This window comes from Stenella coeruleoalba (assembly GCF_951394435.1).
Source record: "Stenella coeruleoalba genome assembly, chromosome: 4".
Lineage (NCBI taxonomy): Eukaryota > Metazoa > Chordata > Mammalia > Artiodactyla > Delphinidae > Stenella > Stenella coeruleoalba.
In genome coordinates this window covers 120,184,832-120,212,087 of record NC_137149.1, presented here as the reverse complement: position 1 = coordinate 120,212,087, position 27,256 = coordinate 120,184,832, and the positions used below count along the sequence as shown (strand labels likewise).

The following is a 27,256-nucleotide window of genomic DNA, read 5'->3' as shown; positions in this document are numbered from 1 at the left end:
TCTAAGCATCCTCACCCCCAACTAGTGAGTTAGGCTCCGTCCCCTCCTGTCTGTCAAGGACACCACTTCAGTAATTCTCTCACTTTCTCTCCTGAATCATCAATTTCCCCCTCTTTCCTGGATAATTCCATCAGCACACAAACAATGATGTAATTTCCCTCATCTTAAAACAAAACAACTAAAAACTCTGCACCACCCAGGTTCTTCTGACAGCTGTGTCTCTACTTCCTTTAACAGCAAACCTACTCTTAAAAATTCCCTATATTTGCTGTCTCCAATCACTCTCCTCTTTCTCTTGAATCCATTTCACGATACCAGATCCAACGGTCGGTTCTTCATGGTTTGCAGCATTTGGCAGCCAATCACTTCTTCCTTCTTGAAACACCTTCTCTACATACTTGGCTTCCAGAATACTTCTGTCAGTTCTCTGCCTTCCTCTCTGCTTTCCTCTCAGTCTCTCATTGCCTCCTGCTTATCTCATCCCAACTTTGGTGTGATCAGTCCTTAAAACTCACAGAGGGTTTTATTTATGTTCACTCCCTAGGTGACCTTATCTCATCTCTTGGCTTTAAATACTATGACATGCTGACAGCACCCTAATCTAACCCTTCAGTTTGTGGAATCTCCTCATTCCAGAATGGTATATTCAACTGCCTAGAGGACATCTCCAGTTGGATATCTATCAAGCATCTTTTTTTTTTTTAATATTTTATTTATTTTTGGTTGTGTTGGGCCTTAGTTGCGGCACTCAGGATCTCCGTTGTGGCATGCGGGACCTTTCGTTGCAGCGTGCAGGCTCTTCCTTGCGGTGTGTGGGCTTCTCCCTAGTTGTGGCGGGTGGGCTCCAGAGCGCATGGGCTCTGTAGTTTGCAGCACATGGGCTCTCTACGTGTAGTTTGAGGCATGTGGGCTCAGTAGTTGCGGCGCACGGGCTTAGTTGCTCTGCGGCATGTGGGATCTTAGTTCCCTGACCAGGGATCGAACCCACGTCCTCTGCATTGGAAGGCGGATTCTTAACCACTGGACCACCAGGGAAGTCCCTATCAAACATCTTAAACTTAACATGCCTATGAATGAACTTCTTGTCTACCCCTCAACAACAACCTCCCCCTACTGTGCACCCCATCTCAGTAAATGGATAGCCTACACTTCTGGGGGCTCAGGCCAAAAACCTTGGCGTCATTATTGACTCCTACCCACAACCAATCCATCAGCAGGTCCCATTTGCTCTGCCTTTAAAATGCAACCAGATCTGCCACTTCTTAACCACTTCTGTCTCAATGGCCCTGGTCCAAAGCCACCATCACCTCCTGCCCAAATGACTGCAATAGTTTTCTGACTGGTCTCCCTGCTTCTACCCCTGACCATTCTCAATCCAGTAGCCAATAGGATCCATTTAAAACTTTAAGTCAGGTCAAAATGTTGCCCTTCTACTTAGAACAGAAACCAAAGGCCTCACAGTAGCCTATGAGGGCCCATGTGGTCTGGCCTTGTTCCCTGTCTGACCTCATTTCCTATCACTGGAGCCCCTGGCCCACTCTGCTCTAGCTTCAGTGTTTCTCAAATATCCCAAACACACCCCTGCTCAGGAATCTTGTAAGTTATGCTCCGTGCTTCAACCCCTTTATCCCAGATAACCCTTTGGCTCACTGCCTCTCTTTCCTCAAATTCCTGCTCAGAAACCACCTCAGCGATGCCTCCCCTGATGGCTCTATTTAAAAGTGGTGCCCAGCCCAGCATCCCTAGCCTGTTTTACTTTTCTCCAAAGAACCTGTCATGATATGACCTAAAATTAGAATATAAGCTCCATGATGAAGGGCTTTTGCTATGTTGTCACCTGACTATTCTAGAACAGCACCTGGCATGGGCACTGAGAACATGACTGCTACATAAATGAGTGTTGACCCTGGACCTGGGAGGCTGCCAGAGCATGGAGGCAGATTTCTAGACAACAAATCAGAAGACTTAGATTTAAATCTGATTACTAGACTAGGAAATAGAAGCAACACCCAGCTTTGCTAGTGAACAGTATGATACAACTTGTTAAGTCATTTAACCTCCAAGAACCTCAGTTTCCTCAATTATAAAATAGAAATGAAAACATGCTTCTCTCACGGAGTCAATGTGTTGATGAAAATGTTATGCGAATGTAAAATACTGTCAAGCTTCTGTAACTGATCACGTTAAACTGTTTAGAATCAATTTAACATTTGTAGACACTAGTTCATTCTTTTCGTAAACCAAAAAAAAAAACTTGAATTATAACAAAGATTTTAAACAGTCCTTCCTGCTCTAGAATTTTTAATTGTCTACACTATTAATTATACACATTAGTATCTTTTTTTTTTTTTTTTTTCTTTTTGCCGTACGCGGGCCTCTCACTGTTGTGGCCTCTCCCGTTGCGGAGCACAGGCTCCGGACGCGCAGGCTCAGCGGCCATGGCTCACGGGCCCAGCCGCTCCGTGGCACATGGGATCCTCCCAGACCAGGGCACGAACCCGTGTCCCCTACATCGGCAGGTGGACTCTCAACCACTGCGCCACCAGGGAAGCCCTAATTATACACATTAGTATCTTAATACGGGTGTCTAACTTCTAGCCTCATGGCTATAATTATTTTTGTTTTCTATTCTGAGACCTTATCTATTCTCTTCTAAATAGGGACAGAAGAGACTTGGTATCTCGAGGTCTTTGGTACTTGCATTTGGCTCTGGAACTGCCCTTCCTACAGCCGACAACCAGGCAAAGCTGAGGTGGGATCTCACAGAGGCAGCAATAAGAGCCAGCTTCCTTAGGAAGTAAAACATCACTAAAATGTCAAGACAGTCCAAAAGGTATCCAGAGAATGTGGACCCCACCAAAGCACAGCTGGCAAGAGAGGCATCTGAAAGCGGCAAGAGGCATCTTCTCTAAATTCTACTTTTATTTCAAATTACATAACGAGAAATATCAATACTTTTAAGTTAGTTTAGTTCTTCACAGAAATGACTTAATCGTGATTCAAAATGATGGCATCGCCATTCAGTGAGAGATAAGGTAAAAAGCAAGAAATGTTTCTTAGTCACCTATAAATGTGCTTTTTATACTATTGTAACAAACTCATTGAATTAATTGCCAAGGGGAAAAAAGTTATCTCCTGACTAAAGAATATGGTTCCTATTATCAGATGATGTGAGTTATGTAGTTCACCTTTTTTTTCCCCACACCTTGATCTTGAAAGCTTCAAGTTAAATAAATTCTCGATTTCAGTAACTGTAATAATCCCATTCTCGATATTTGCAAGTATAAGCTCCCCCTTACTCCCACAGGCCTTCTAATCCCGTTCATTTTATGTACCCATGATGCCCTCCTGTGCCAAGCAACAGGCATGGAACGTTAGAGTCTCAATAGCTGTCTCATCATTGCCATGTTTTTAAAAACAGCAGCAACACTTGCTCAGCACTTAGGTTCCGTGTCTTGTCTAACTTTAAAAGTTCTCAAAACCAGTCTGTGGCGGAGCCAGGAAAGAGGCTCAACACTCTGGACCAGGACCAGGACCCAGCGCTCTGCCCTCTGGTCTCAGAGCCACCCGCCCCTCCTTTTGTAATGAACAGGGTACCAATCGTAAGGCAAAACCTCCAGGGTTACTTCCTTACTCCGCCTCTCTCGGACTAGACTGTCAGCTCCTGGGAGGCAGGCACCCCCATGATTCATGCCCCTTTATAGGTCCTGCTCCTTGTACACAATAAACATCCAATAAATATTCCCTGACTTAGGGAGGCAAGGAACCAGTTACAATAGGTAGAGATTGAAGCAGAAAAGGGAAAGTGAGAAAGCAGGACGTATTGGTCAGCTAACTGGCTGGCTTATTTCCTCTTTTTTATCTTCTCCTGTCAGTCCTGTAGCCGTTCTCGAGGCCCAGGACTCGGGGCAGCCCTCTGCACAGCCCTCCGTGACCCAAGCTCAGGGACCTGCCCTGGACTGTTCACCCTCGGCCGGGCGGCGGGGGAGAAGATGGGAGCAACTAGGGCAAGTCCCTGAGATGTGGCAGACGGGGCAGAGGGAGCCTATGAGCCTGGCCTCGGCCCACACCAGGGTCTCTGCACTGCGTGAGCCCTACTCCTTCCAGCGCCCTCCCCCAACGGCCCCTCCTCCACCCGCAGGCAGGAAGCCCAGGCACCCTGCTCTGCCTCGGGCCCTAGCTCCGCCCCCTGGGTCCTGCAGCTGCACCCTTCAGTATCTGGGATGGCCAGGGTGAGGACCAAAGGACAGGAGGGGGCGAAGCCGAGGACCGGCTAGGAGGTGAAGCTGGCCCTGCTCCTCTCCTCCCCGGCGGGCCTCGCCCTGGGAGCCTGAGTCCAGACGGCAGGAAGTGCTGGCTCTGAGGACAGAAACATGGGCCCTGCGGGCTGTGTCTTCCTGCTGCCCCTTCTGCTGGGGATCTCAGGTGAACCCCTGCGGTGAGGAGCGTCCCGGGAGGGGGCTGCACAGGGCCTGGGGTGTGGGCCGCCCTCGGCAATAAGAAGCCATCCTGGGTGTCCCCACGGTCCACCTTTCCTCTTCCTAGGCACAGATGACCAAAGAATCTCGTGAAGTCAAGTAAGGCGCCCCAGCCAGGGCCAGCATTGGGGGGGGGGGGGCGGGGGGATGGGGCAAAGGAGGAGGGAGGAGGGGACACCAATGTGGGGAGGGGGCAGGCCTCCCAGGACTTTCTCCTCTTTGTCTGCAGTCTGTGGGCGGCCCACGGCCTTATCTGGCACTGCCTCAGGCACGGAGGCCAACGTGGGGCAGTGGCCCTAGCAGGTCAGCAACCGCCAGGACTTGTTTCACATCTGTGTGGCCACCCTCATCTGAAAGCAGTGGGTACTGACGGTGGCAAGCTGCTTCCGGTGAGTGCGGAGCCTTGCTTCGGGCAGACCCATCAGGGACGAGGGTGACTGGAGCTCCTGGGCTGAGGACAGAGAGTTGTTCACCTTGCACTGCCCGATACAATATCTGTGCCTAAGAAGCGGGTCCAAATGTTTCCTGCCCTAGCTCTCAGTTCAATACGACTACTCTTAGACTTCGGGTATCTTTACGTTTGACAATCATCTTGACTTAAATGAGTGCCTAGAAAATGTCACACACACACCCCACCCCCCATCTAATTCTTTACCCAAGGAGACATTCCCCAGGGGGAGCCACTCCCTCTACTGCATGCCCACATCCGCATACCACTCTGGATGCACAGGTCTGAGCCCTCTTCACTCTCCCTAGGTGGCCTCATCTATTCCCATGGTTTAAAGTGTCGTAGATTTGTTAACATCGCCAGCTCCGAACTCTAATTCTGATGCATTTCCATTCAGATATCTCACTGGTATCTCAAAGATGACGTAATCAAAAGAGAACTACAATTCTACCAACAGCAATATTCCCAAACCTTTTCTCTCCCTTTCTTCCCATCTCATTCAACAACACAGCCAGTTGCTCAAGCCAGAAATATGAAGCCTCACTTTCCCTCACCCTTCATATTCACTGCACACACCAATTCTTCAGTTTTACTTCCACAGAATACTTTGACTCCAGCACAAACGTTCTGGACCACTGCAATAGCAAAATAAGTTTTGCTACCTTCATACACACAACAAAGTGATTTTTTTTTTAAGTCAGAGGCAGGATCGTGTCATTCCCCCCTTCCAATCCTCCAGTCGCTGCGCAAGCACCTAGAATAAAACCTATTAAGCTATGAATTGCCAGGTACCTGCTCATTTCCCTAACATCATCCCATTCTACTCCAGGTATACTTCAATTCCTAGAGACTTCCAAGCTCTTTCTTACGCTCAGCGCCTTTGCATACGCTATTCCCTCTGGAATGCTCTTCCTTATAGCTCTTCTCATGGCTGACTCCCACCTTGTGGGATTCAGTTGAAAAGTTATCTCTTCAACGAGACCTTCCCTGATCACCAATTCATAGGCTCTTCCCCCATCTTTTGCTCTCTACCTCAAAATCCTGTTTTCTTCATAAAATTTATGACAATTTAAAATTCTATACCTGTTTACTTGTGTGTTCTCTCTCTCCCTCCCTCCCTCTCCTCCACCCTCTCTCTTTCTCTCTCTCTCTCTCACACACACACACACACACACACACACATAATCCTTGAGACCAAAGCCCTGTGAGGGCCAGATCATGTCTAAGTTTCATTTATATTTTCAGGAGATGCTCAGCACTTATTGAAGGAACATATGCTTAGGAAGAGCTAGATGAAAAATACAACCTCCAGAACTCTGGGCTCTGCTGTGACACTCCATGACAGAGTCACAAGAAACCCATGGTACTTGCTCTGCTCCTCTTCTTCTCAGGTCTAAGGACACCAGAAAATACAAGGTATTGGTGGGGTCACTTCAGGTCTCTGGTCACCAAGACTCCAAAACGACAATCATCCCCGTGTCCAGGATTATTCCCTACCCCAACTTCCAGAGAAATGCATCCAGCGCCATTGCTGTGGCAGAACTGGCCCACCTGCTTTCCTTTGGCCCCGCTGTCCTGCCCATCTGTCTCCCATCATCGGCAGTCCAGCTGAAGAACTCAACCTCCTGCTGGGTGACTGGATGGGGCAATTCTGGGATATCCCAATGTGAGGATAAGTAGACTTTCTGAGCTCTGTTTCCTCCACTGACAGTCCCTCCCCCTACTCTCTATCCCACTCCTGGCACCAGATATGGTGCGCTCTCGCTCTCCGGCAATTAATCCGAGGTACTGCAGACTTCAGTTCTCCTCGACCCCCAGCTTCCCTCTGCCTCCTTCATACTTCTGCTGCTGTAATCGCTTTGCTTATCTACATCTGCTTCTGCTCTTGTTTCACAATACTACTAAGACCTTAAAAGTGAAAAGGACAGGGCAATGAATTTAAGGAGAGTTGTCAGTTCTCCTGCGGCACCTGGGTAGAGTGTGTGCGGGTAGGTGGGTAGGGGCAAGCAGACACAAAGATGGATCCAGGAAAGTTAAGGGTGCTCAGCAGGTCCCAAGTCAGACTAGGAGAGTAGGGCTTCATGTATCAATAGTCCTTTTTTTTTTAATTTATTTATTTTTATTTTTGGCTGCATTGGGTCTTCATTGCTGCATGCAGGCTTTCTCTAGTTGCAGCGAGCGGGGGATACTCTTCGTTGTGGTGCACAGGCTTCTCATTGCGGTGGCTTCTCTTGCTGTAGAGCACGGGCTTTAGCCACGTGGGCTTCAGTAGTTGTGGCACACGGGCTTAGTTGCTCCGTGGCATGTGGAATCTTCCCAGACCAGGGCTCGAACCCGTGTCTCCTGCATTGGCAGGCAGATTCTTCACGACTGTGCCACCAGGAAAGCCCACAATAGTCTTGATTCTTCTTAATCCATTAGATCCACCTTCTTATGTTCTATGGGATATAAAAATATATTCCAAAGCCAAACAACTTAATACTACATCTTTCATGATTTTAGGTTTTTCTGAATCAGAAGATTCTTCTGTTTTTTGTGGTACAGCAGGAGCAACTGCCATCAGTCTTGTTCAGACCCAGGGAACTCAGCCTTTAGACCATTTGCCAAACCAGAAATCAGAGTGCTGCCTGTTATGGGGGCAGAAACTTGAAATCAGAGCTATCCCTGAAAATCAAAGGCATGAAAGCTATTTCCATAGCTGAAAGTTGCTTCCTCATTTTTTAAGACAACTTTGACTCTTTTTGACCTTACAGCTATGAAACCATCTTATACACTGAAGGAGCTAAAAGTGCCCCTCAGTGATCTCCAGACATGCAACAACCGCTACAGAAAGAAAGCTTGTTGCACGGAGTTGAGCCCATCAGTGAAGCCGTGATCTGCTCCAGGCTCCCAGTGGGGCAGACAGATCAGTGCATAGTAAGAATCCATCCTGTAGGCACCTTTCAGAGCCCTTCCATTCCCCAGTGTGCTTCCTCCATGTCTCGTAGCTTCGGGGTCCTTGCGTGAACCCAGGAGTGTCTGGACAGGCCCTAACTCCACTGCTCTTGGCTAAATTACTGGAGTCTCTCCCTTTGCCCCGTGCATGGCCCAGCCATCTTTCCTCTCTCCCCCAGGGCAGTAGAGGAGATCCCCTGATGTGTAAAGTGGAGGATTTCTGGGTCCTGGCAGGAGTGGTGAGCTGGGAATCAAACTGCATCGGAACCAATGAGCCTGGAGTATTTACAAACATCAGTTTCTGCAAGTCTTGGATTGAGAAGTCAGCCATCTCGCACGCTGACCTCAGGCCGGACTTCTCCGGGCTCTTCCCTGTTGTGCTTCTGTCTCTCATTTTCCCAGGGCTACCCTAACTGGATGAGGTCAGTATGGCCAAGGTGAAGTGGAATTAAGAATGACGGAGAAAGTGGAAATTCTAGAAGTTGAGGATTTTGAGGAGAGGTTCAGAAGCTTCAGCAAGACAGATACAGTTCTGCTACCTCTGGGTGCAGCCCCCAGGAGCCCAGTCTGCTTGCTGCCTTGTCTCCTGTAGGTCAACCTGGGAAGCAAGGTCCCCGGCATGAATAAAGTTTGGTTGGTTCTAACTATTACTTCTCATATTCACTTTTTTTTTTTTTTATGAAACTGGAGTCAGGGTCTGGGGAAATACAGAAGCAAAGAACTTTAGGGCTGAAAGGGATCTGGAAATCACCTGACCCAACCAATTCCTCACATTCTAAAGAAGAAGTAGCTAGGGTACAGAGAGGTTAACTAGTTTGCCCTTGGTTGAAGTCAAGATGAAAACCACCCAGTCCAGGAGTAGACTGGGTTCTGGAGAAAAAGCAGGGACTCAGAAGATTAGAAGGTTTCAGTTGAAGCACGCCAGGCAAAAGGAGCCTAGGGCAGTGCATTGGCTATCTATTGCTGTATAACAAATTACCCCAAAACATAACGGCTGAAGACAGCAAATGTTTACTATCTCTTGGTGTCTGCGGGTCAGTAATCAGGGAGGGCCTAGCCAGGTAGTTCTGGCTCAGGGTCTTTCAAGAGGCTGCTGCTGTAAACTGTAGTCACCTCCAAGCTCAAATGGAAAGGACTTGCTTCAAGCTCACTCACACGGGCCTCTCTGCAGGGCTGCCTCAGGGCAGCTGGCTTCACCCAGGGTGAGTGATACAAGATAAAGCAAGAGAGAATACCCCAAATGGAAGCTATAGTCTCTCTATAACTCAAAACAGACATCTCATTACTTCTATTGTATTCTATTCTTCAGAAGTGAGCTGATAAGAATCACTGAGGACTTCTCAAAGGCTGCATTCTGTAAGGGCAATAAGGGAAGGGTCTGGATTAAGGAGCTGGGAGGCGAAAACTGACTGTGTTTAGTGGTCACAGATTAAGGAGAGGCATGGGGGCGGGTTTAAATTGAGGTTTTCAGGGAGAATGCCTTCGGAGTCTCCTGTTCACCCCACCCACTAAGAGCACTTCATGGTTGTGCTCAGAGGTGCACTGGGGTTAGGGAAGGTGTTTATTAGAGAGATATCCAACTTGCAATATCCTGTGACCAGAGAGGGGTCCAAGAACATGTCTCATATAAGAAACGTATGTCTGCTTTATCCCCATCCTTTTCCTGGGCCTGTGGTATATGTATACAAAGAGTAGTTAGGAACACGGGATCTGACGCTGGCCAGCAGTGAGTTAATTTATGGATTTCATAAGATACTGATTAAAATAATACAGGATGCTCTGTATTACTCAACAAATAAGAGTGAAAAATGATTAGAAGGAGTTTGGGCAAGATGGTGGAATGAACAGCAGCAAAATGATCATCCCTTGCTCAAATTTCATTAAATACCAATAAAATCACTGTTTGAGAATGAAAATTTTCATTAATAACTGCAAAGATAAGATAATTACATAAAAATAAGGAAATTAAATCTGGGCCATTAAAAAGCTTTCCGCACATACAAATAGTAAGAACTTTGAAAAAAATTAATTTTCCAAATGTAAAAATTATACAAAGTATAAGCAGGATTCAAAGATTGATTACAATTTATTCTCAAAGGAACACTGTTCATGTTAACAAGATCTACTCAGAATTTTTTTTTAGACGGCAACACTACAGAATTGGAAGCAAGGCATAATTGACACTGTGCAAATGCTTCGGCAAAAGAAGAGATAAACCTATTAAACATGTGAGATGCTAAATAAGTAAAAAATGATAAAAGAATGTGAGCAAAGAGGATGGATCCAGATACTAAAGCCAAGAAATCCAACAAAGAGATAACAGCAGGTTTTAGAATCATAAAATAAAATAGTTGGAAGGTACCTTACAAGTTATTTGATATAACTCTCAGCTCAAGGCATGTTTGCTTGTTTCACAGACACGATGGATGATCTTACACTTCTTAGTATCATAAAACTGGAAAACTAACTATCTAACTAACTAACTAACTAACTTTTGGTAATGGAGGAAAGGGAACTATTTTCACTACATGGCACTGTCCCACCACTTGCCCACCAGAATCCTCTAAAACTGAAACTTAACAAGTACAGTATACGCAAAATGGGTGAGATGGAAGGAGATCGTTTTCTGTAGAAAGGATGCCCAAAATTTCAGTAAATACAGGTCTTATGTGTTTTAGGAGTAAGCTAAACTTGGAGATTTGGGTATAATCTCAAAGCAGCACACCAGGAACAAGATCATACCTGAGAATGATTAAGTGTCATCAACAGTATTGGGCACTGAACTGAAGAAAAACGTCATTAGGAAAGGGAATGGTCAGCATGGAATCTAAGAAAGCAAAAGCCAGACAGCTCTGTGTTCATCAGACCCTAGGCTGTAAAGGAAGAAAGACTCTTGAGTCTGATGAATATAAACTTTGTATTTATTTAGAAAAACATGCTCTGTTAGGGAGAAGCACTGTTTCACCCAGTTTTTGTGAAGAAGGGATATTTCCTCCTAGTGAGTGAAATGCTTGTGGAGATTTGCCACTTCCACTTGTTCTGATCCGAAGACTCTTCAGACCACCACCCACCTACTAATTTAGTTTTCCTACTCAATATCGAGAAGGTGTGCCCTGGTTGGGAAAAATGCAAATTCCAAATGATAAAAATGAATAGTCCTCTTTGCAAATCAACATTCTGGTTCATATACAAGTCTCTTAAATTTTAGTGAGTCAGTCTCTTGAATTTGATCTCTTCTAGGTGCCCTGACAAGAACTTCAGAAGCTAAAAAGCTAAGGGATGACTTCAGCCTAGTCATGCTGCCTGCCAAAGTGGATTCTCTGAGGGTCATGCCATCTTTATCTTACCTCTAACTATGGCAGGAACTTGTATTTACTTATGCCTTCTATCAGTTACTATGCGGGCCACTTAAAAATCATCTTATTTTGTCCTAACAACTCAAGAAGGTATTATTTATTCCACTTTTACAAATGAAAACACACACACAAAAAACAACTGAGGATCAGAGAGGTTAAGTGACTTGCCTAAGATCACACAGCTAATATATGATTAAACAGATTTACCCTGGACTGTCTGACTCAAAAGATTTGGCTCTTTCCACTATACCAAATTACCTCCATTTACTGTTAGAAAGCTCTAATAAAAGATCTTCCTTATACAATGCCAAAATAACATCTGCCCTTTGGTTCTAGTTATTTGTACCTCTTATTATACTCCAGTCTCCATCTGTAATTATTTGAGTACACACAGCTTTACTTCTTCTGAATAGATAAGAACAACCTTGAGAAGAGAAACTGCTGTCCTAGTCATCTTCTTGCTCTTCTAACAGCATCTATTAGAGTGTCGCAAACAAAGTATCAAATCTTATTTTCTAAATAACAAAATGAGAGCAATAGACTGTAGAAGGCTAGATGTCAAAACGGAAAGGAAGAATTCATTTAGTATAAGTGAATAAACATACAAACATTTTATTTTAGTGATCAAAAGAACAGGACCAACTCTTGCCAAGGGGAACTAGTTAAAGGGCAGTAGGGCCCAAAGCAAGCAGGATGGAGTTCCGAGCAGGATCAGTCCCTGTGGAGAAGGGGAGTGCAGGGGAGGGAAACCGTAGACTGGACAACGAGGTGGAGAGCGACAGAGGAAGAAGGCTGTCTCTCCAAGGCTGTCCAGGCCTTGGCCCTGACATAACGGAGGCCAGGTATATGGACTAGTTCTAGGACATACTGGTTAGTGGAACTACAGCTGGACTAAAAGTTTCCTGTCCAAGTTCAAGAACGAAGACCAAACTGGATCTTTTAATAGAGCGCATAGGTGTCTGTTGCTGCTACACACGTGCTAGAGAAATCAATTATGCTTTTTTTAAAATGTTTTTTTTATTGTGGTAAAAGTCACATAATAGAAAATATACTATTTTAACCATATTTAACTGTAGAGTTCAGTGGCACTAAGTACATTCACGTTGTTGTGCAACTCTCTCCATCATCCATCTCCCGAATTTTTCACCTTCCTCAACTGAAACTCTGTCCCCATTAAACACTAACTCCCCATTCCCCCTCCCCACCCCTGGCATCTACCAGTGTTTTTTCTTTTTTTCTTTTTTGCGGTACACGGGCCTCTCACTGTTGTGGCCTCTCCCGTTGCGGAGCACAGGCTCCGGACGCGCAGGCTCAGTGGCCATGGCTCACGGGCCCAGCCGCTCCATGGCATGTGGAATCTTCCCGGACCGGGGCACGAACCCGTGTCCCCTGCATCGGCAGGCGGACTCTCAACCACTGCGCCACCAGGGAAGCCCTACCAGTGTACTTTCTGACTCCATGAATTTGACTAGACTATTCTAGGTACCTCGTGTAAGTGGAATCAAACAGTGAGAAATTAGTTATTCTTTAGGAGAATTTTATAAAGAGATTTACTGATTTTATAAAGAGATTTATTCATTTTCAATTATTCATTTTCAGATCAATATAATAGATTGATCTGATGGATTGAATTAGAAAAGAGACAATGGAATCCATTTGCCCTTCTTAGAACTACAGATAAAAAGCTACAAAACTGGGGGACTTCCCTGGTGGTCCAGTGGTTAAGATGCCACTGCAGGGGGCGCAGGTTTGATCCCTGGCATGCAGGAACTAAGATCCTGCAGGTCGCAAGCTGCGGCCAAAAAAACAAAAAACAAAAACAAAAAAAAATCTACAAGACTTGCAATTCTACTGTCGTCCCTGTTTTATTTTCAGGGTGCTCAAGAGAAGACTGCACCCTGAAGTGGCATCCTTACTCTACAGCAGTGGTTCTCAACCAAGGGTGATTCTGCTCCCCACCCCAACCCCAGGGGACACTTGACAGTGTCTGAAGACATTTTTGGTTGTCACCACTAGGGATGGGTGGTACTCCTGGCATCCAGCAGGTTAAGGCCAGAGATGTGCTTAACATCCCCCAATGCACAGGACAGCCTCCCACAAGAAAGAATCATCTGGCCCCAAACGTCAACAGTGCCAAGGCTGAGAAATCCTGGTCTACAGGCACCATTCACATCAATCTAAGCCATCACCAAGATGACCTGTTTGCCCAGAATTAAGTTAGTACTTAAAACTAGGATATTAGTTCAACGAAAACAATAATAAAAACAGCGGCTACTATTAGTTTGTGCTTAAATAGCCTAAACGCAAGCTAAGTACTTGCCCTCTATCTCATTTAATTCCTACCAAAATCTTGTGAGGTATTATTATTCCCATTTTGCTGAGATGAAAAGGTTGTAACTAGGCAACAGCCACATGGCAAGCAATAAAGCTCTTACCAACACCACCACATGGCCACTTCCCAAACCAACAGTTATTGTGTACGGTAGAGGTATTTAAAGATAACGTTAATGATAACAGGGTAATGATCTGGGAACAGAGACTCTAGGACCTCAAGACAGGGCATGAAGAGAAGGCAGAAAGCGACAAGCGCTGTCTTCAGGAAAATCTCTAGAGTGGATATCAAGCACCTGCTCTCTCACTTCCAACTCCTTGGCACTTCCTTACCTTAGAAGAAGCAAGGGAGCATTAAAATGGAAGACCCGACACATTTCTTGATTGCTAAACCAACAATAATGAAATATTTGCAGAGGAGTAATGGAGGTAATAGATAAAGATAAGTAAATACAGGTGAATAGATAAGGAAGTCAAAATTCAATGTTACATCTGCAAAGACACTTTTGAGATCATCAGCTGATTCCAGTGCCTTCATGGTACAACGGGAAAACACAGGCCTTAGTGGAAAGGTGACTTGCCTAAGGTCATGCAGTCTTCCCCATAAAAATGACAGCATAGCTCTGTGGGCTGAAAACCAAAGACGATTTCTCCAATATGATAGAAGAGTTTAGCTTAGATTTTAGAAAGGACTCATAGGCTCCAACTGTCTCTTTAAAAATTGACATTTTCTTACTTAACTCAGTATCATTATTACACCCATCAAGATTAACAATACTTCCTTCTAAGACCCAGTTAATTATCAAATTGCCTTGCTTGTATCAAAATGTCTCTTAGGGTTGATTTGCTAAATCAGGATCCAAACAGGGGCCACACACACTTATGACTCTTATGTTTCTTTTCACCTAGAGGAGTTTCCCTCCCTTTGTACCCTCATACCATTGACTTGTTATAGAAACCAGTGTTAGTTGTTTTATAAAATGTCCCACATTCTGGATGTGACTGTTAACTTCCTTGGCCTTGTCATTTAACTTACTCCTTCATCCCTTGTATTTGCTATAAGTGGAAGTAGCTTTAGAGATTCAGGTTTCACTTTTTTGACAAGAAAACTTCATTGGATATTCCTTCACGTTACGTCACATGGGGAGGCTCATGTCTGCCTTATTCCACTTTTCATGATGTTAAGATTGAACAGATCATTCAAATAGTAACAGCCTGAGTTGTTTCATCTAAAACTTTCAACTACTAATAATCATCCCCTGAATCAATTATCTCATAAAGAGCTGTAAGTATTGCTTTCAAATTCTATCACTTTCCAACCAGTAAGAATTTATTAGCTGAAATTCTTCCCTCATCAACTAAGCCCGTTTTGTTACCCTGAACTACAGTTTGGACAGGAAAAGCAAGATAGCTATTTAATTCTTTCCTTTTACTTCCAATTTTAATAGTAAGGAGCTCATGTCTTAGTTACAATAAAGTTTATTTCCAGCTAAATTAGAACCAAAAATATATTTTCACAAAACATTTAAGCAAAAGGGAAAAAAGATCGTGTGAATGACCCAGTTAATATGTAAAGTTATGTAAAGTTATGTATGTAAATATGTAAAGTTAATATGTAAAGAGTTCTCTTGTCCAGGGATATTAAAAACGTCCAAAGGTCTAGGACAACCACAGGACCCTCAGAGGGAAAGGAGTGTCTGGTCAAATTTTGTTCGTTTGGTAAATCAACAGAAAGCCCTGTTCAGACCTTTAGTAACTTTGCGAAAAGATGATCTTTACTCCAAACATGACCTGAAGGCAAATCTCAAATTGAGGTCTGACTCTTAAAAGCTATATTTAAGTGAGTTGACTAAATAGTTAAAATTGCCTGTGAATACAATAAATTAATTGAAATACCAATTGTGATATGAATAAGGAATCTTTTCTCTGATTAAATGAACAGGACAAAATTGCAGGTTGCAATATTAATTTCAGGAAAAAATTAAGGTGAAAAGTACCTAGAGGGTCATCATATAATGATAAAAAGCACAGTGAGTGGTGGACACATAACCAGAATGAACGGATAAACCACACACACACAAAACATAGGATGCATAAAACAAAAACCATTAAAAATGTATGGAGGAGGGCTTCCCTGGTGGCGCAGTGGTTGAGAGCCCGCCTGCCGATGCAGGGGACACAGGTTCAAGCCCCGGTCCGGGAAGATCCCACATGCCGCGGAGCGGCTGGGCCCGTGAGCCATGGCCGCTGAGCCTGCGCGTCTGGAGCCTGTGCTCTGCAACGGGAGAGGCCACAACAGTGAGAGGCCCGCGTACCGCAAAAAAAAAAAAAAAAGAAAAAAAGTATGGAGGAGATAACATAAATATAATAGTAGTAGATTTTCACCTCCATCAAGCAGTCACAAATGAAGACAACTAAATCTGAAAAAGACAGTTGTGGCAGTCAGTAAACAGAGATGGAAAATTAATTTTTTTTGAAGTGTTCACTTCTAAAGTCTGAAAAAATGTATTGAAAGAGGTAAACACCTTACTGTACTGAGATACAGCAAATGTGGCATCTGCTCCACCACAACAGTCCCTGCAGCTTAGCTGGCCATATTCCTTCATCCTCATCATGCACAAGGGCACTTACTGCAAAGACGCTTAGTCCACAGCCAGGTACCTAAGGGCTGGTAAGAAAAGATCACCTGTTCAAATTCTGCGGAATTTGAACTGAAAGTAAGGAAAAACTTGGGTAGTTTACAGTGGGATAGAATGAAAAGACATGGAAAGTGCTGGGCCATCCTGACGGCAGAGGACCAGAGTGAGGATGCCGAACTGCTGCTCTGAGCTCTCGAGCCATCATGGATCCAGAGCCCCCTGCCAGCTCCAGTCTCCCACCCTGGTCTCCAGTCTGTCCTAGGATAGCTCCAGATGTCCTTGCTACTCTGTTCCCCTTACTGTTCCTCAGAAATCTGTATTGGTTTGTTACAGCTGCCATAACACAGTAGCACAGACTGGCGGGGGAGGGCGGTGCTTAAACAACAGAAATGTGTTTTCTCACAGTTCCAGAGGTGAGAAGTCTGAGATCAAGGTGTCAGCACGGTTGGTTCCTCCAGAGGGACGGGAGGTAAAGATCTGTTCTAGGCTTTCTTGGCTTGTAAATGGCCGTCTTCTCCCTCTGTATGTGTCCAAACTTCCTCTTCTTGTAAGGACATCAGTCATATTGGATTAAGGCCTACCCTAATGACCTCATTTTACCTTAATTACCTCTTTAGAGACACTATCTCTAAGTACGATCACATTCTAAGGTACTGGGGGTTAGAACCGCAACACATAAATTTGGGGCGGGGGGAGACACGTTGCAGCCCATGACAATATCTTTAAAATAATCTCTCTCTGTTTAAGCTAGTTTCATTGAGTCTCTGTTGCTTGTAACTGAATAACACTTACCAAAACAGCTATATTTTCTGGTCTTATTTTTTTTAATTATTCATGTGTTTCTGTCAAACTTGCCCAAATTTTAAGCTGCAAGAGAGCAATAACATGCTTTAACACTTCCCTGAATTCTGCCTCCACAGACCTACTACCCTACAGACTACAGGCACAGAAAACAAAAAAGGCGCAGAAAAGAATTCTGTAGCAGAGGCTGTGCTACGTGGCCCAGACCCCCCTTCAGGACTGAAGCTTTCACTTTCCTAGCAACCAGGAGTGTCGGCTGCAGACAGTTCGAAGCCAAGTCCAATTCCAAGAACTGCTGCCAGAGCCACCTCACCCAAGGTAATGCCCCCTCCCCTGCAGGTAACCTGCACCCAGTCATTCAGAAGTCCAAGGGCTCAGCCTTCCAGTCTCAGTTCAGGGCATCTTTGAAGGGCCACCCCAGCTCCAGAGCAACCTTTGGGAATGGCTGAGGCCCCTGCTGCAGATGCATTACATCAGCTCTCCCTCTGCCCAATCCTGCTTCCATCCCCCCTCGAGGTGTTGATCCTAAGACCACTCCCCAACAAACTTCTTGCACACAAATCTCTGTCTTAGAGTCTGTTTCCCAGAAAAACTGACTTGCAGTACAGTCTATGGCCAACACTGTAAATGAAGATGAAGACAAAAAAATTTAGAAAAAATTAACCAGGTACTAGGTTAATCTCCTCTTTTTCATTTCTAGCTTCTGAAGAATCCTGCCCATCTTCCATTTCCTTGCTAGAGACAAGGTTCCATTCCTTTCTGTAGCCTCCAACCTGCCCTGGAGGCAGAAGCCTTAGACACCCTGTTCTCCCTGGACAGCAGGGGGTACCTCGAGCCCCAGCTCCTCCCCCTGGGTCCTGTAGCTGCATTTCTCAAGTCTGGTCCCTTCAGCACCTGGCCAGGGTGAGGGCCAAAGGAGAGGAGGGGGCGAAGCCGAGGATCCAGCTAGGAGGAAAAGCTGGTCCTGCCCCTCGCCTCCGGCTGCTCCCCAGCTGGCCTGGCCCTGGGAGCCTGAGTCCAGAAAGCAGGAGGTGCTGACTCTGAGGACAGAAACATGGGCCCTGCGGGCTGTGTCTTCCTGCTGCCCCTTCTGCTGGGTGAGCCCCTGAGGCTGGGGGTGGAGTGGAGACGAGGAGGCAGAGGTTTTGGGCTCAAGAAGTTACCATATAGAGTAACAGGACACTTCACCCATGGGATGTGACTTCTGAATGGTGTGGCCTGCGAAAGTCCTGAGGGGACCCTCCGTGCCAGGCCCCAAGCAGTCCCGGGCTCATGGATATAGAAGTAAACACAAAGATCCCCACCCTTGGGGGGCTTATAGTCAATGCACATATCAAACATGTAAATTATAAGGCAGGTTAGAAAGCAATAAATACTGTGACCGGAGAGGGGCGTCTAAGGTACAGGGACACTGTCATTTTAAATAGGGTGGTCAAGGAAGGTTTCACTAAGAAGAAGCTATTTGAGCAAAGACTTGAAGGAGATGAGTGATTTAGCTAAGAGGATTGAGGGAAAGAGCATTTCAGGCAGAGGGAAATGGAAGTACAAACGCCAGTCAATGATTTCAGGAATAAGCTTGTTCATTTATTTTTCTGGCCCACAGTGATTTAAAAGCCGGGTAGGCTGAGAGCAGCAAAAAGATAACAGGTAGCAAAAAAGAAAGATATACAAATACTGCAAAATGCTACTTCAGTTCAAGAAAACATGACAAAAGTAAATAGCTTATAAATCTCAAAATCATCTGAAGGCATTAATGTATTTACAACCTCACATGCTTGATACTCCTGATGGCAGCCGTGAATCATCAAGTAGAAGTTAAACCATGTTCCATGTATGCTGCTAAAAAAGTTAGGTAAGTATGTAATTATCAAGATTACCACTACTGGGTAGATACTTATAAAAATTTGGCCTTTAGGGCTTCCCTGGTGGCGCAGTGGTTGAGGGTCCGCCTGCCGATGCAGGGGACGCGGGTTTGTGCCCCGGTCCGGGAGGATCCCCCATGCCGCAGAGCAGCTGGGCCCGTGAGCCATGGCCGCTGGGCCTGCGCGTCCGGAGCCTGTGTTCCGCGACGGGAGAGGCCACAACAGTGAGAGGCCCGCGTACCGCAAAAAAAAAAAAAAAAATTGGCCCTTAACACCAATCTGAGAAATTTAAGTAGGTAGAAAGCCTCTCTATTCAGTGAATCTGGATATAAGAGGTGTTGTTATATATTAATGATAGGCTGTATTTGTTGTAAGGTCTTGCCTATCCTTTTCTTTCCAAAGGAAATCTCTGCAGTCAGGTGAGTGGTCTCCCCTTGGGTCCAAGACTGCTGCGTTTGGAACTGGAAGAGGATGGAGTATGGAGGCTCGGGAGGACTCAGGTCCCAGGAATGGATGGGAGTTTGGAGATGATGAGATGGGGATCAGAAGAACAGCACAACCAGATTCCCATGTTTCTCTCTTTCCTCTTTCTCTAGTGTGTGGACGACCTGTACACTCAAGCCGTATTGTGCGTGGTGAGCACTGGCCTTGGCAGGTCAGCCTGCACTTGGGCGAGTCCCACGTCTGTAGAGGTTCCCTCATCGGTGACAGGTGGATACTGACAGCAGCACACCGCCTACACAGGTGAGTCCTAGCTGGCGCCTAGCACACAGAGAGGTTCTTGATAAATATCTGAATGAACCCATGAATGAACCAACAGACTAAGGAAAGTGCCGAGATGAACAGGCAGAAGGAAACCTAGGTCATCTTGGACTAGGGACGGGGCATACAGGTAGAAAAAAAAATGATGAAAATAGTGACTATATTAGAAACTTTGCTTACTTTTCACCACATCACTTCCTAAACACCAGTCAGGGAATTCTGTCTTCAGCTGCTTTGGGTCACAAACACAATCTCTGAGAGAAGTAAGGTACCATGTGGTGAGTAAGCTGTAGAGAGAGGCACCTGTAAAACTGATGTCTCCAGCCAACAGCTAATGAAGACGTGACAGACCCTCCTGAGTCGGGCCTTGAGATGACACTGCAGTCTACCCTGAGTGCTGCCTGGTCAGAGGCACCCAGATCCTGATCCACAGAAACCGTGAAATGTTTGCTGTTCTAAGCCTCTAAGCTTTGTGGTAACTTGTTATGCCACAGGAGATGACATATATACAGAAATCAAAATGACAGGACTTTTCAATAACAAACTGAAAGCTCAAAGAAAAGAGAGGAATAACTTCAAAATGCTGAGAGAATTCCAACTTAGAATTCTGCTTATATTTACAAATGATCAATCAAGTGTGGGATAGAAATAAGACATTTTCAAATATACAAAGCAGAAAAAATATTAACCCTCATGCACATTTTCTCGGGAAGCCATAGGAGAATGTGCTTCACCAAAATAAAGGGTGGGGTGGGGACAGGAAAACATGGGATCCAGAAAAAACAGAATACAACACAGAAGAAAACCCTCAAGAAAATCGTAAAGTACCAAGGTTGGAGTTAGAGGGCAGAGGTCTTAAAAAAGAAAAAAAAAAAGACTTCCCTGGTGGCGCAGTGGTTAAGAATCCGCCTGCCAATGCAGGGCACACGGGTTTGAGCCCTGGTCCAAGAAGATCCCACATGCCGTAGAGCAACTAAGCCTATGCGCCACAACTACTGAGCCTGCGCTCTAGAGCCCGCAAGCCACAACTACTGAGCCCGTGTGCCACAACTACTGAAGCCTACACACCTAGAGCCCGAGCTCTGCAACAAGAGAAGCCACTGCAATAAGAAGCCTGCGCACCACAACAAAGAGTAGACCCCGGTCACTGCAACTAGAGAAAGCCCGTGCGCAGCAACGAAGACCCAATGCAGCCAAAAAAATTAATTAATTAATTTTAAAAAAAGGATAGTATTGATAAAAAGCCTAACAGGTGTCAACATATTGAGAGATTTACACTTCTGGCAGACAGTTTGGGGAACAAATAATGAGTCAGTGATAGGTACATAGAAAACTAAAAAAAACAAACAAGTGAGACCACATTATTAATTCCAGGAGAAGCAAAAAGTTTTACAAGAAATCGCATTATGGTACTCAATATGGCCTCATAGTGAATAATGTTTTCACAGTCACAAGAACATATATACTAAATACTCATCTAACAGAAAGTTATATTAGATGAGGAGGATGGTGAAAAGGAAGTGCATAGTTGGCAGTAATTGTTGGGTCAATCCTCACCTTCTACAGGAGGAATACAATATTCTAAAACTGAAAGAAAAATATTAATGGCAATATATAGGGTTTCTTGAAAACACTAGGGAAAATGCTAAAAGAAAGAGCTAAGAGTTGAAAGTGATTGCCTTTGGATAGCATGAATTGAGGCCAGTAGGGCAGAGAACTTCTGTTATTTATTTATTTTGTAAATCTGATCAAACTACTGAACATTTAAATTACATATATATGAACTTTGGTGGTTATATTTTGCTTTAATTTTTAAATTTAGAAATAAAGGTCTAGTGCTCACAACTCAAAAGTGAAAATAAAACAATGACTGTTAAGCATATAGGCTATGGCTTAAACCACGGAGAACAGCAGAGGTGAATAAGAGAACCAGGGAAAACATACAGGACAAAACTCTGGCCATAATCATATAAAAGGAGACCACAGAAACAGCAGACAACAAAAGAAAGAGTGATCAGGGAGTGAGGGACGGAGAAAAGAAGACAAACCAACGCTATGCCAAGTTGGAAGCAGCCTGGTTAATTCCAAGTCTGTTACCCTCCTTTCTTACCTAAAGACTTAGTGCTACACACAGGCAGCTTGTTCTGACCCAGCTGTAGCACAAAAGCATGCTCCACTTTTATTCTCCTCTTTCTCTTCCCCTTAGGCGCCGGATTCCTTTCTTATATACTGTGTGGCTGGGATCAACTGACATAGGCCATTCAAATACAGGCGTTAAGTATCATGTGTTCTGAATTGTCATCCATCCCAAACACCACGGTACCACGGCAGACACTGCCTTGTTGAGGCTGTTCTCTAGAGTCACCTACAGTTCTTCCATCCTGCTTATTTGCTTGTCCAGTGTCAAAAAGCAGTGGACAATTCCAGACTCTTGCTGGGTGACTGGATGGGGAAAAGCAGAAGACGAAGGTGAGAATAGGAAGAGAATAGGAAGAGAAAGGGGTTGTTTTATACATCACCTTCTTGTACCCATTCTAGAATATTCGTATTCTAGGCATTTCATTACTACGGCAAATATTTTCAACAAAACCAGACACTATCTAAACGTCTTCAAATAAAATGTTTGCTTATTTATATGTTTATTTACTCTTATATCCTGCCTAGAGTCTAGCTATAGCAGCAAGAAAAGATACTAACAATTTATTTATTTAATTTATTTTTTAATACTAACAATCTGAACACACAATTACCCCTCTGAAACAGAGGTTAACAAGCCTGATGTAAGGTTGGAAAGAGTCTAGTACTTTAAATCTGTTTTTAAAGTGTTGTGTTGTGTCACTCTTTCCCAGGATAAAGTAAAGACAGGAAATGATCTGGGAGCAGAAAAATGAGAAAGGAAAAAGTTTTAGAATACTGTAGAATACTCACGTCTTTACTTAATCAAAATGTATCAGCACTTCTCTTTATTTAGAACATTAGGAATGCCCCACATGGCACATTAGAAAAGCCCCAAACAAATAGAATTTTGAATTATCCATTGTTTTAGATTAACTGTACCAAAAAAAACCTCTTCCATTAGCCAACATGATTGGAAAGTGACTGTGTTCTGCTTTTGGATTCCCATTCAGAGATGTCTGCATATCATGACTGAATGTTGTCCCTGCACCTTTCCAGGCTGCTTTTCCTTTCACTCCTATTTATCTCTACATATTCTGACTACCCTACCATCCTCCAAGAAGCAGAAATACCCATCACTGAACACCAGCATTGAGAAATAACCTACAACCCGGTGGGTTACCTCCTACCACAAACAGAGCCTGTCATCCAGGAAAGCACGCTTTGTGCTGGTGATCTTGAGAAAAGAAAGGATACTTGCCAGGTCAGGGTTTGCTCTTGAAATTATTTTATTTTAACATGAGATCTTAATTTGGATCCAGGTTTGCCCATCTGTAAACAACAGTGAATTGGGAATCAGGAGACAAATGTTCCGACGATAATTCTGTGTTAACCTGGATAAGTCACTTAACCTTTATCTATTAATTTAATCTCTTCAACTACTGATCTAGAGCAATGCTAACCACTGGTGCTTGGATTTTCACAGTCTCATATGTTTTTATAAATATATTAAGAGGTTGACATAGAAGTGCCAATTTTTTAATTTTTTGAAGTAAGAAACATTTCATTGTACACTTAAAAGATGTCATTCCATTGTCTCCTGATCATAAGTGTCTGATGAAAATTCAGCAATCATTTGTGTCTTCCTCCACTGGGTGGGATGTGTTTTGTTCTGGTGGCTTTCAATACACTTTCCTTCATATGTGATTGTTAGAAGTTTGAATGTCATGTCCTAGGTGTGATTGTCTTTGTCTTTATCCTATTTGAGATTCACTGACTTGTTTTTTTAATCTACTCTTTTACCTTTCATCAAAACTTGGGAAATTTTCATTCATAATTTCTTCAACTATTATTCTGCCTTATTTCTCTCTTTTCCCCTTCTGGGTGAAACTGAAAATTTGTAAGTTACAACTTTTGATATTTTCACATAAGTCCCTGATATTTTATTTTTACCTTTTTCTGTTTTCAAATTGGATAGTTTAATCTATATTCAGAATCATTGCTTCTTTCTCCTGCCAACTACATTTTACTGTTAAGTTCATCTAGTGAAATTTTTATTTCAGATATTTTATTTTTTAGTTCTAGAATGACCATTTGGGTTTTACTTCCTCCTTCCCTCCCTCCCGCCTCACTCACACGCATTTTTCTATATCTCTGCAAAAATTTCCTGTCTGTATATTCACTATTTACAAATCAAACAACAATGAGACACAACTTCACACCCAGGAGGATGGCTATAAGCAAGACAGATAATAACAAGAGTTGGCAAGGAATGTGGAGAAATGGGAACATTCACATACCTAGTGAGAATGTAAAATGGTGCAGCCACTCTGGAAAACCTCAAAAGGTTAAGTATGGACTTACCATATGATCCAGGAATTCCACTCCTAAGTACACACCCAAGAGAAATGGAAAATACATCCATATAAAAATTTGTACATGAATATTCATTGCAGCATTATTTATAATAGCCAAAAAGTGAAAACAACCCAACTGACCATCAACCGATGACTAGATAACAAAATGTGGTATGTCAATAAAATGGAATATTATTTAGCCATAAAAAGGAATGGAGTACTTACACATGCTACCGACATAACATGGATGAACCTTGAAAACAGTACGCTAAGTGGAAGAGGCCAGACATAAAAGGTCATATATAGTTTCATTTATACAAAATATCCATAATATGCAAATTCACAGAAGCAGAAAGTAGGTAACTGGTTGGCCTAGGGCTGGAAGGAATGGGAGGAAATGAGGGTGACTGCTAAAGCGTATGGAGCTTTTTTTGGGGGGGTGACAAAAATGGGTTGTGGTAATGGTTGAGCAACACTGTGAATATACTAAAACTGAACTTTAAATGGGTGAATTGTACAGTATGTGAATTATATCTCAATAAAGCTGTTACCAAAATAATAGCAAGATTGAGAGATAGATCACCAACTACTGTCACCACCATTTTATATGACAGCATTATCTTAACACTAAAAAAGGACCTAAAAATAGAAAACTAAGGACAGTTCATTCAACTGAATGAATTTAGGGAAAAACTCATCCTATTTCTTTCTTTTCAATCAGAGATGAGTAGTTTGAAACTATTGATATATTTAGCTAAGGTCTCTGCCAATTTCAGATTCTATGATTCTAAATTTCCATGTCAGTGGGAAGTCCAGCTCCCCCCGGATTTTTACAGCTCCATGGGCTCCACTGCCCCATTCAAAGGAACCTCCACCCCTGTGACCACGCTCCTCTTCATGGTCCTTCTTCACTAGGCTCATGACCTTTACCTCTTCCTTAGGGTGATTCTGGAGGGCCTCTGTCACGTCATATTGATGGTATATGGATCCAGATAGGATCGTCAAGCTGGGGAACAGGATGTGGTCTTTCTTTTCCTGGGGTCTACACCAACGTGACCTACTACCAAAAATGGATTACGTCCATTATCTCAAGAGCTGAGGCCTTGGATGCCAACAACCTGGACTTATCTGACTTCTTGCTCCCTACTGTACTGCTGTCTCTGGCTCTCCTGGGACCCTCCTGCGCCTTTGGGCCTAACATTTTACTGGGAGAGCAGGCAGTGTAGCTGAAGCTCCTGGCCAAGTACGGGGCTAGGAAGGAATGCGTGGAGAAGAAGCCCCAGGGGCAGAGAACTCACAAGGAGAGTCGCTGGGAACTCTCGATGACTTCATTAAAATGAGAAATGATTTTGTTTTTGAGATTCTTGATTCTGGAAGGAGGTTTCACTGGCTGGAATGTGAACAACTGAGAAATAAGAATGCCGCTTCTGTGCATGGCATTCTTTGTCCCTGACTATGCGTCTTGCAAGGCAGGAGGGATGCCTTCCATGAAGAAGTATTTACAGACACAAATGAAATGGCGACAGAAGCAGGCAACAAAAAAGTATCTGGGAAAGCAAATGGGAAGGTCCTCAAGAAGGTACGTTATGGGTTTACTTCGTGCCCATAGGTTGCATTCTGAGCATCTTATCTGGTCTGTCTTTCTCTACTTTCTCTTCACTTTGTGCTTCCCCTCTGTAACAAGTCATCAAATAAGAAATCCATGTATGTAGTTCAGCTCTGAATATTTCTGAAATGTTTACTTTTTGAAATACCTACCACCAAAAATGGAGTAATGCAATAATCTCAAGAGCTGAGGTTTTGGGTTTCAATAATCTGGACCTATCCAGGTTAATTTTACTTCTTAATAAAGTACTTTAAATGTTTATAAGGAAAAGATTATTTCCCTTGCTTAACTAGTGTGCTTCTTTTTGTTGAACAATCATGTGACCTATACTATTTCCTTTTCTGCCTAGGCTTCCAGGAGCTCAGAGCTAAGTTTTATACATGATTTCAGTCATTATCTTTATCCTATACTCTCTGGTATAATTCTACTCATACTCCTTTTGATTTCAATCATCCTTCATTTCTCATTTGAATGAATTTAAGTTTTGTTGCATCTGTGTCTTTTGGGGTAAGTCAACTTGAAAAACAATGTTTTTGGATAAATAAATACATTTAACAGGAAGTGAGGGTAGGTTTGGAAAGTTAAAGTCCTTGCTAACCCTGAACCTCACCTCTCCTCCAGGCTGCCACTACAGCCTCCCAACTGCTGTTCCCACCTTCTTACCGTCACTCACACCTATGCTCAAGTGCATTTGTTCTCCACAGAATTCAGACTAGTGTTTTAAAATAAAGATTTTTAAAATGCTTTTCTCCTCCTTTCTCCTGTTTACCACACTTCAAAGGCATCTCATGGCTCAAAGAATAAGAACCAAAGTCCTTAACAGGACCTACAAAGCCCTGCTGGATCTGATCCCAGGCTGCCTCGTCAGCCTCATCTGGCCTCACCCCACCTGCTCTCTACACTCCCACTTCCTCAAATGCTCCAGAAGCCCCTTCTCAGCACCAGACTTCTGTATCTGCTATTTCCCCGTCCCTGCTGTCTTTGCGTAGTTAAGTCTTACTGATCTCAGTTCATTCTTCACTTCCTCAAGGAAGCTGTTCCCAGCTCTCCTGACAAGAACAAATCCCCCCAATATACAGTCTTGCACTATGGTGTCCTCCTTGATAGGACTCAACACAGGTGTAATTTAACATTCATTTGTGTAACTGTCTAATTAATGTATGTCTGTCTTACCAAAATGCAATGAGGTCCATGAGAAGAAGAATTTTTGCTTTTGCCAACCACTATATTCCAGTCTTAATAAGTATTTGTTGAATGAGTGAATGAATGAATGAGAAATAAACACACAATCTCTTTGTCTCCCCAACTAAGGACGTTTTGTTTACTGAGGTAGCCCAGAACCTGGCACAATGTCTTACACAAAGTAGGTTTTCAAATACAGTTTAAATAAAAGGATGAAGGAAAGAATGTTTTGGCCCCATTCTCTTTCTTACCTCTCTCCACCTATAAGGCACAAAGGAACAAAGAGTACACAAAGCAGGTAAACTGAAATCTTTCTCAGAGACAATAATTCAAGCTAAGCAAGCTCTGGAATGATACAAAGCAAAGCAAGATGGCAGCTGAGAGA

General features: G+C 43.6%; 2 protein-coding genes and 1 pseudogene across 8 annotated transcripts in view; 2 read left to right on the top strand and 1 right to left on the bottom strand.

The window, feature by feature from the left end:
* SH3D19 (SH3 domain containing 19) overlaps positions 1-27,256 on the bottom strand; it is a 180,801-nt gene that overhangs the window by 131,131 nt on the left and 22,414 nt on the right. The gene's annotated exons all lie outside the window — the stretch shown is intronic.
* LOC307186065 (serine protease 48-like) lies at positions 4,149-8,892 on the top strand (annotated as a pseudogene). The gene is made up of 5 exons (XR_013831744.1): positions 4,149-4,425; positions 4,708-4,867; positions 6,318-6,592; positions 7,680-7,842; positions 8,040-8,892. The product of XR_013831744.1 is annotated as a serine protease 48-like (transcript).
* PRSS48 (serine protease 48) lies at positions 8,315-25,536 on the top strand (the record flags this gene model as incomplete). The annotated part of the gene is given in 9 exon segments (XM_079920726.1): positions 8,315-8,405; positions 17,228-17,305; positions 19,446-19,593; positions 21,818-21,902; positions 21,906-22,217; positions 25,025-25,288; positions 25,291-25,333; positions 25,336-25,382; positions 25,384-25,536. Coding segments are annotated over 9 exon segments (1,221 nt in total).